Source organism: Cervus elaphus, chromosome X, assembly GCF_910594005.1.
Source record: "Cervus elaphus chromosome X, mCerEla1.1, whole genome shotgun sequence".
NCBI classification, from domain to species: domain Eukaryota; kingdom Metazoa; phylum Chordata; class Mammalia; order Artiodactyla; family Cervidae; genus Cervus; species Cervus elaphus.
In genome coordinates, this window is record NC_057848.1 from 56,284,677 (window position 1) to 56,294,132 (window position 9,456).

At 46.5% G+C, this 9,456-nt stretch overlaps 1 protein-coding gene across 1 annotated transcript in view; it reads right to left on the reverse strand.

Annotated features, from left to right (window-relative positions):
• The window catches only part of GPC3 (glypican 3), a 449,637-nt gene extending 443,150 nt beyond the window's left edge, over positions 1-6,487 (reverse strand). Inside the window, exon 1 of the mRNA XM_043897216.1 lies at positions 5,896-6,487. Coding sequence (XP_043753151.1) covers positions 5,896-6,070 — 175 coding nt within the window. The 5' untranslated portion in view covers positions 6,071-6,487. The remainder of the gene's footprint in view (positions 1-5,895) is intronic.
• Between the last annotated feature and the right edge of the window lie 2,969 nt (positions 6,488-9,456).

A 9,456-nucleotide genomic window follows, 5' to 3' on the forward strand; every position in this document is an offset into this window, starting at 1 on the left:
ATAAGGCTGTAACATGGAAGTGCATTCCCTGTTAATCAATCTGGATTCATTTTTATTTAAAAATGGCAAACGAGTATTTCTAATAATTAGCACTTGGATAATTAATATTCAATTGGCCTAATCTGAAGAAGAGAACTAAATCTTTACATTGTCTGTTCAACAGGCATTCAAGTAAGACTATAATGTTCCGGTGAGCGTTTTCCGCTCACACACAGCATTTCAAAAGGCACGTTTTCTCTGCTGATAATGCTCACCTTCAGGATGCTTTGTGAATAACATTTTTACTGTCATTATGTTTCAGGAGATAAATTTCCATTACTTTATGCTCTTTCTAAAGCCAGTTGGGGGCCCATGACTTGGACTCTTATTTTCCGGTACTCATTTCTTAATGGAGTGCTCGGGATCCTGTTTCAAGCCTGACAACTTGCTAAACATGGGCAGAAGAGGGGGGATTTTTCAGCCCACACTTTCCATTAGACCTTAGATTAACAAAAAAACACCGAGCCCGCTTAGAAGTTCAGCTAGGGCTGACGAGATGCTGGCTCCTGGTGTGATCTCTGGAATTGAGGCTGTGCACAAATTCTGATTCCAGGTTACAGAAACCTGTGAGGTACTTCAACAGGTTCATGCATGTGTTATAGCTCAACCCCCAAATATGGTAATGTCAACATTAGCGAGAAAGGTCTAGCTGACATTAAATCAAAGAGAGTTTGATTTAAGAGATGTCTTACAATTTATGTGCTATAATAACTGTTGATCTTTAATGATACTAAGCCAGTCATAACAATGTTGCTAATTTCAATTTGTTCTCTGAGTACTCAACCTTAATCTCAACCTTAATAAGCCCTGCCTGACGGTAAGAGTCGCCAGCTAACTGAGGTAAGCCTGAATCAGTCTCCAGTCAAAATATATGCAGCTTGAAGTTTGTCCACATACCTCAATATGTCTCATAAAAATTTGGACTTAGACTTTAAGTAAGATGACATATAGCTTAAGAAAGGATTTTGAGAGTTTCATCAAAGAATACATAATGATCTAGAAATGCTATTATCTATTATTTACGAAACATGCTATGGTACTCTTAGCATTGGGCTCCACACTGCATCAAATACAGTGCTTTCCCTTTAAGGAGCTTATAATCTAAAACATACAAATAACCATATGCAGGAAAAAAGCTAGAGATCAGAGTAAAAGGAAGCATTCACAAAAATGTACAAATTCAGCATGCCAGAACTTTTCAGTTGAGCAATATGATCCCCAGTGAAATTCTTTCCAAATGATGTATCATGTGCACAAGTTATAAGTGATTATCTTCAATTTTCTTAGAAATGAGTAATAAGATACCTCTTAAGACCCATGCTTTTGTATATGCATCAAACACTAGAGTTGGCGTGGTCCTATTGATAGCTGCCATTTAAGGAGAAAACATATTTTCTGTCTTGTCTCATAGCAGACAAATCCGGACCTCTTTTCTCCCAGGTTGGTAATAAGCAGCCTCTTTCTAGGCTACAGTGAACAGCAAACATTGCAACTGTAAGATGGAAGCAGCAGAATGCTCAAAAATATTGCATCAAAACATTGGATACAACCTACCAGCCCATAAGAAAAAAACCACATTGCCAAGCTGACACCATCTGTGTCAGCTAACATCCATCGAAATCTTCTTATGCCTGTATTTCCTAATGCTTACAAACAGAATTTGCTCCAAGAATTAAGAAAACTCTGTTTAAGATGGTGGCTCTATTAAGCGACTTCTTCCTATCTCCCACTTCATCTCTTCAGTTTCTTTTTCCATTGACCAGGCTGGCTATTGTGACCATTTCAGCCAATTTCCTGAAGGTATTTTCTAGCCCTTTTCACCCTATTTAATCCTACAAGTTTCCTGAGAAGCCTGTTTACTCGTATGCTCCCCCACTAGACTGTGAGCGCCTTGACAAAAGGGACTATGTCTTCTTCCTCTGGGCACCCCCAACACCTAACAGAGAGCCTGCCAAGGAGCAGGCACTCAGACTCCTTTCAAGCCAAGGTGCTCCTCCGATCATCAGCCATCTCTTCAATCAGATTGATGTTTCCCTCTAAGTACATCTTGGTACCAAGCATCAGGATTAGCATAATAAATATATTCAGACCACATCTGAGCAAGTTCTCCAAACTAGTCCAAGTTAGCACGTGGTAATATGACTTTTCCAAAGTTTCAACAAATCACCTGCTCACTCAAATATCTAATGCAATCTCAGGGGAGAAAAACCCTCCCATGCCTCACTTATTCTCTCTCCTGGCTTTAGCACCACTAACAGCTTCCAACTAATTGGGGAGCCACAGCTGGCAACCCGGATGAGATTGCTAGTTCTCATACTTTAAAACAACAGCAACGAATACCAAACTCTCTCTTTTTTCAAGAATGTTGATTTTTATTTTTATGTTGTTTCATCTATTTTGAGAAACTCCAAGCCGATTTTGGCTCTTCAAGGCTGCCTTTTACCCATACAGGCATTTGGCCTTCTGGATTGGTTCTTGCACTTTCCAAGGCCCTCTAAGGCAAGATTCCTCAATCTTCTGGGAGTTGCAACACTACCACGGTTTGTTTTTCTCATTTCCATCCGTTCCCTTCACCATCGCCACCGCCCCCCCAAAAGTGGTGTATGGCATTCATAAAGTGAATTACACTTGATTTTTGTTTAGAGGAATTTTTTTTTCAGACTTCTGTAACATTCCCTTGAGACAATTGGAAACATCATTGTCTGATTACTAGCTCACTTTCCTTGCCTAAAATTGTATCCATTCTTGATTGCGCCTGTGGGTAGGTTAAGCAAAACAAAATAAACATCTAGACTTATGAGCTCATTGGCTTTTTTCTGAATTTTTCTAAATTAAATAAGGGCAAAAGAGCTGCACTGAAAGTCAGTTATATGGATTTTTCTGCCAAATGCTAACTGTGTGCCTGGTTTCCATCTGTGGTGCTTTCCAAGTTACAAATCCTTAAAAAAAAAAAAAGAGTAGGGTACGAAAAGATCTATGGATTTGAGGGACATGCCATTTAGAATTGCTATCCTGTGTGTTTGAACACTAAAAAAAAGTGGGAACATGAGATTGTAAGGCTTTAGATCAGCTTTGTGGAAGTCTAGTGTAGTCCTTCAGCACCAGTGATTTATTTAGGCTGGCCGATTTCAAATGCTATTTAGTCTCATCCATATTAGCATAAGAAATGTACCTTCTCCACTCTAACCCAATTCTGCTAATGGTCGAAGTTAGCAGTCAATCCCAAATGCTCCCCTTAAGTGACACAGGACATTCTTGAGGATTTCTCCTTACTGTGACCAAATCTCATTTTATCTGGGACAAAGAAAGCTTTAATGCAGTTAATACAGTGGAGCGGGCAAACTGAAGATGGCTTAAAATATAGACAGGGAAAAAAATGTCAAGCGGTCATCATGATGGTTCATAACTATCAAGTAATTTGCAGCTCTTTTTCTATTTCCAACCACTGAATAACAGCAGCAAGTCACACATTTATTCCTTTTGAAATTATGCACTTGCCATTGTATTTAAGTCCTCCATTATCATCTCTTCTCTGAAACACTGATGAGCTCTTTCCACACACAGACATTAGGATTTCCACCATGCTTTCTGTATCTACAAAGACTGAATTTGCCCAACTAACATTTGGGACACATGGTTTCATGCCAGGGGTACTGGAAATCTGCACTGCCCCCAGAAAATTCAGGCTATATGGTAGCTGTGTGGGTATTTGAAGTTTGGCTTTGCTCCAGGGCGAGTCGGAACAGTGCCTGCCATACAGAAGGTGCTCAACAGGGCATATGTTTGTTAAACAGAAATGAAGTAGAGAACGCTGGGTTTTTATGGTAAAGATGCTCGGAATATGATTTTCCTATAGAGTTTGGGAGATACTTGAGGAAAATGAAAAATCTCCATCACAAGTCCCTGTTCTCTACATGGAATACGGCCATCTTTAGGCCAGGAGTAAGGGAACTTGGAAGGAGGGAGCCCAGGCCAAATCTCATACACACGGTGTGTGGGCCCTCCCAATACTTTTATACAGATGCTGCAAAGAGGCAGGCAGCCAGAGAGCTGGGGGAGGGCAAGGGAGGGCCTGTTTGAGTCTCTGTAGAGGGGGGGGTTTGCTAAATGAGTGAGTATCTGTGCATTCCCTCTGGTCTTTTTTCCTCTTTTAAGTACAATCTTTACTCCTTGGCTTCAAATTCGCCCAGTGTGGCCCCAGTCCCAACCTTGGACCCATTCATCTTGTGGGGGCTCATCCTGCAAGGACCAATTTTTACATTATCAACAAAAACATGTCTCTGGCCTTAGCAATCTAATTACCACGGCACTTCGAGGGGAGAGAGATTCGCCCGCTGTTTCAGCTCTGTGGAACTGATTCATAGGTTGCCCCTTACAGCTCCTGCACACGCCCACGTGGTATGTTATTAACACTTAACAGTGGAAGAGGTAGTTTTACCCTCCCGTGGAGCAAAATCCTGCAAAGCAATATTTAACATATGCGCAAATGCATTTCAGTCCCCAAAAAGGGTGACCAATTACCTTTGCAACTAAACAGCAGGCTCGCTTGGCTCTTTTCATCCACCTAAAGAAAAGGCTGAGGGCGCGCTGGCTGCCTAGGTAACCTCCCGCTAATGAACGCTCGCCGGCAGCGCCCACAGGGCGCGCATCGCATTCACAACTTGGCCCAACCAGCAGGCCCGCCTCCCTGACTTGTTGAGAGCCACGAGCCAAGTTTTGGCGAGGGCTGCTCCCCGATCCCTCGGAAGCGCGGGACGCGCGCTTTGGTGGATGCATGGGTGGTGAAGAGACCCCGGAGGCCACAAACGTTTTACGGTTTGTGAATACAACCAGCCGTTTCTTCGAGCGCACCTCTGATAAATTAACCTGTTTGAAACCGACTCTTCTTGCCTGCATTGTCAGTGTAGCAACTTGTCCTAATTGGATTCTAAAGCAAGCTTTTAGGACTCCAACCGTGGGACAGTCAATCACACAAGGCCATTAATATTCATCTGTTGACAGCGGCAGCGCTCAGGGAAGGTTAAAATATGCCCTTACAACACGATCTGATTGTGCCGAACAAAAGGCAAGCGTTCAGAAACTTTCCTCCACCTAAAATCATCTTCCTTTCAGGGTCCAGCCTGTCAAGAAGGCAGATGAATTTGAGAAGGGGAGGAGTTAAATCATCTTTGGACTCTTGCTCCCCCGGCCAGCAGCATGGTTTTGGAAACGATTTTGCCAGCCTAGAGAAGAGACGCTGTTTTGAAGGGAAAAGGCTCAGTCCTCCTCATGTGGGGGACGCTCCTACTCAAAAGTTTCCCTCCGCGTGTCTTTACCTGTCACTGCGGATTCGGAGATCTGTCCTCAACTTTGCTTGCACTTGGGCCCGCGAGCCTCGGGAGCCCAGGCTGCAGAAAGGAGGGCGTGAGGGAAGGTTGGGGAAAGAATGGCTGGAGCCGCGGTCCAGCTGAGGCTGAAATTCTGGCATGTAAGTCCGAGCGAGGGTGGCAAATTCCCGAGGCACCAGCTCGGATGTGCGGCGCCAGTTCGCCGAGGCTGGGAGAACCAACTCCAGCCTTCCCGCCCTGCCCCCCTCCCCCAAAAATGGGCGCCCACTAGAAGGCCATGCTCGCCGTTTCAACCACTCGCATCTTCGCTGACAGCCCAGCAAGCCTGGGAGATGCGGACACGGTCCACATATACCCTTCTCTTCCTCGGGAGACCCGGCCGGGGCTCGAGTGCGGGGACCACTCCCAGGTACTCAGCCGCTGGGCTCACGATCGCGGCCCCGCGGGGCTAGCGCGCTCGGGTTACGGCCACCATGCGCCCCTTGGCTCACCGCCCGGCGCGGGGAACGCGCGAGGGACGACTCCTCACCTGGCACCGGGGTTTCGGGCACCCACTTGAGTCCGGGCTGCAGTCTCTGGAAGAAGGAGCGGACCTGCTGACAGGTGGCGTCCGGCGGCGGCGGCGGGGGCTGCGCCTGTCCCGGGCAGTCCAAGCTGAGCAGCATCGCCACCACCAAGCACGCGGTGCGCACGGTCCCTGCCATCCTGCTTGGCGGGGAGCGAGGAGAGAGTGGGAGAGTGGCAGCAGGGGCGAGAGAGGTCCCAGGACTCGGCAAGCCTGGCAGTGGCCCTAAGAAGCTGGAGACGTGCCGCTACCCAGCCGCTGCAAAAGTTTCCTCGCAGCTACCTGGGCGCTGGGCGAGGGCGGGAACTGCTTGGTGGCTCGGGGCGGGGCGGGGCTGACCGGATTGGGGCGGGGCGAGGAGGGACCGGGTGGGGCGGGGCGAGGCGAACTGCGCGGCCAGGGGGCGGCGGCGGCCGCGCGGCCAGCCTGCGGGCGCGGGGCTGCGGGAACTGCTGGGGTACCGCAGTGTTGGGATCCCGCAGGAGCCGCGCGAGAGGAGGACGCGGAGCGCGTGCGGTGGCTCCTGGCCGCCCAGCCCAGCTGCCGGCTCGCCGCCGCTCTACACAGGGCGCTCTGGCATAACTACTGCAGAGGGGCGGCAGGCTCGGGCGCGCTGATTGGCTTCCCAGCAGCCGTCCCCTCTGACTGGCTCTGGGAGAAGTTCCCCAGCCTCACTCCTCCTTCCCGCCGCTCATTGGCCTATAGCCGAGTGGGCTTTTCCCTTTAGGATTTTTGCAACCTCTCCATCCTTCCTCGGGGAGCGTGGAGGTCCCTGGCCTCGGTACCCCTCCTCCCAGCCAGGTCCAGCTCATCTCTGGCCACCAGAGCCTCCCAAGAGGTCTTCCTCCTCCGCACAAAATCCACCTCTTCTTCCTGCTCTCTGAGGGGCTTCCCTAGATTCTTTTTCCCAACGCAGCTCACAAACCTACCCCACAAATAGTCACATTCAATGCAGCTGGGGACCGCTGGCTGAGGGGTGGGGGGGAGGTTCACACCTGCCTCATCTTTGAATACTGTAGCTAAAAATCTGACAGCCCGTGGGGTTTAACTTAATAGAAGCACACAAAGTCAGAGAAGGCACCTGATCCCAGGATGTTAAAAGAACATCTCCTGTAAGGTAGCCCCTGGTGACCCTTCATGAAGCAAAGCAGAACTGGTGACGACAAGATAACCTGAGGTTTAAAGTCAGCCTAATTCATTAGAAAACCGTTTCACACAGCAAACTCATTGAGCCAGAGCTAGCCTGTTTGAGAGGTCTCCTACCCCAAATCCCACCTCTCCTGCTTAAATTTCATCATTTGAAATCCAGTTCTTTGAAAATCAAATACCTCTCAGAGGAGAAATGCATTTAGTCATTACCCGTAAGTAGGGATCTTTAACTAAGTAGGATCTTTAACTCCCATATTCTTTCTAGTGGCTCACACACACCTTAGCACAATGCCTGGCACATAGTAGGAACTCAATAAGTATTTGTATAATGAAATGACTTAACACCTCAGTGTGAATTAGTTGACCATCTGATCCTGTTGTCTCTGATCTAGGGAGAAGCAGGTTCAGATAAGAAAGGAAAAGGAGAGCCTGCACCCCAGGAATTCTGCAGTGAGTGCCAGGCCATGGAGGAGGAGGTTGTGTGCCATAACTTGTGGGCTGAGAAGAGAGGCAAAGGAAAGGTAGGTGACTGAGGGGATCATTCATTCATTCAATAACAAATATTTGAATTGCTGCTACGTGCCAGACACTGTGAGGTACAAACCATGAGATACAAAGATTAACCTATGGTACCTGACCTCAAAGATCTGCAGGTCTTGTGGGAAAGACAACCAAACAGAAAAATGTCAACCCAGCATGTGGTAATTGCTAACATGGGGGCAAATGCAAAGTTCTGAGGGGTGAGAAGGCAAGTCACAGAAAGATTCCCAGAAGAGGTGATATCCTAAATTCAGGCTTGAAAGACCAGTAGGAATTGAGGTGAGAAAAGAAAGTGGGGGGAGGGTGCCAGGGGAAAAGAAGCAACATGAACAAAGATTCTGATGGGAGAGAGCATGACCCAGTTGGATGATGGGAGGTGCAAGTAAGGGTCTCAAGCTGGGGAGTTAGGGAAGCTAAAACAGCAGAGGTAAGCAAGGGTCAGATTATGAGTCCCCACACCATGCAAAGGAGCCTGGGGAAGCACTGAAGGAACTTCTAAGCAGAGGGGTGATATGATCTTGTTTGCCCTATGAAAATATCTCTACAGCAACATTGTGGGGAATGACTTGGAGAAGGAAACAGATTGGAAGCAAGTTAAGAGGCTGTGAAAATAATCCAGACAAGAAATGATGAAGTCCTGTGGCGGAGAAGACTTGGAAAGGGAAAACACTACTGGAGATATTTAGGAGATAGAATTTAAAAAGGCACCGAGTGGATGCGGGGGTTGGGAGAGAGGGATTCAAGGACGGAGGGCTCATTCATTCTTTTTTCAACAAACATTTGAGTGCGGCCTGGCATTCTTCTCCTACTTCATAATTTTGCCTGGGGCTAGGCCTGCGCCTGCATTGAACATTTGACAAATGACATATCCACTTTAAAAGAAACACCAATTAAGAGTCATAATTTGGCTGGTGAGTTTGATATGTTCCACCTGTGGAGCCCTGTGACCAAAGGGCAGATTGGAAGGCAAGCATTGATTGAATTTCATGACCTCGCAGAGGAAGACATGACCTCCCATAAATTCATGATCTTCCAGAGCTCATGCAACTAACTACAAAGGCAACAGTTGTTTTCAACTACTGGGTATTGAGTACCTTGAAGAGAGGGACTACAACTTATTTTTAATATATACTTTTATATCTAATATACTTTATATGAGCCAGGGCAGTGCTTCCCTAAGTGAGGTATGTGAATCTCTGGTGGTATGTGGACCAGTGAAGTTTTGGTTTGTTTTTTTTTTAATAAATTTTTGTTGTAATGTGGATCAGAAATGTATGAACATGCATAGTAGTACATCCAAATGCAATGATTTCATTAAGACAAAGTTAGTAGACAATACTATGATAAATTAACTTAAATAAAACTGTGAGTTAGCTTTAAAATTTTTTAATAGTACTGAGAATATGAGGATTTAGCAAAACTTGTGTGGTGGTATGTGAAAGAGTAGAATTTGGACTTCGGTCATAAGCAAACTCACCCTGAGGTTTTGGCAAATATTTAAGGTTTTGGCCTTAAAGCTTCTGCTCCCCCTACAAGCAGCTACTTGAGGGCTTTAAGCCAACCTAAGGTAGGAGTTAATAAAACTTGCTAGGCTTAAGGAATGGTTGCATTTTTTTTTTTTATAAGTGACTCCCAAAGACTTTCTAACGTTTCAGTCCCCAAGCTAAGAGTCTGCCAGTGGGATTTCAGGCCCTGGAATAGGCACTGAAGAATAGGCTTTTGGTCAGGATGGACTGCAGGGACACTCTGGACAACTGTCCATTCTGCCAGTTTACAGTGTGTGGAGTTTTACTGACACAATCCCGTTCCTTTACCAAAGTGTTAAATCTGTTACTT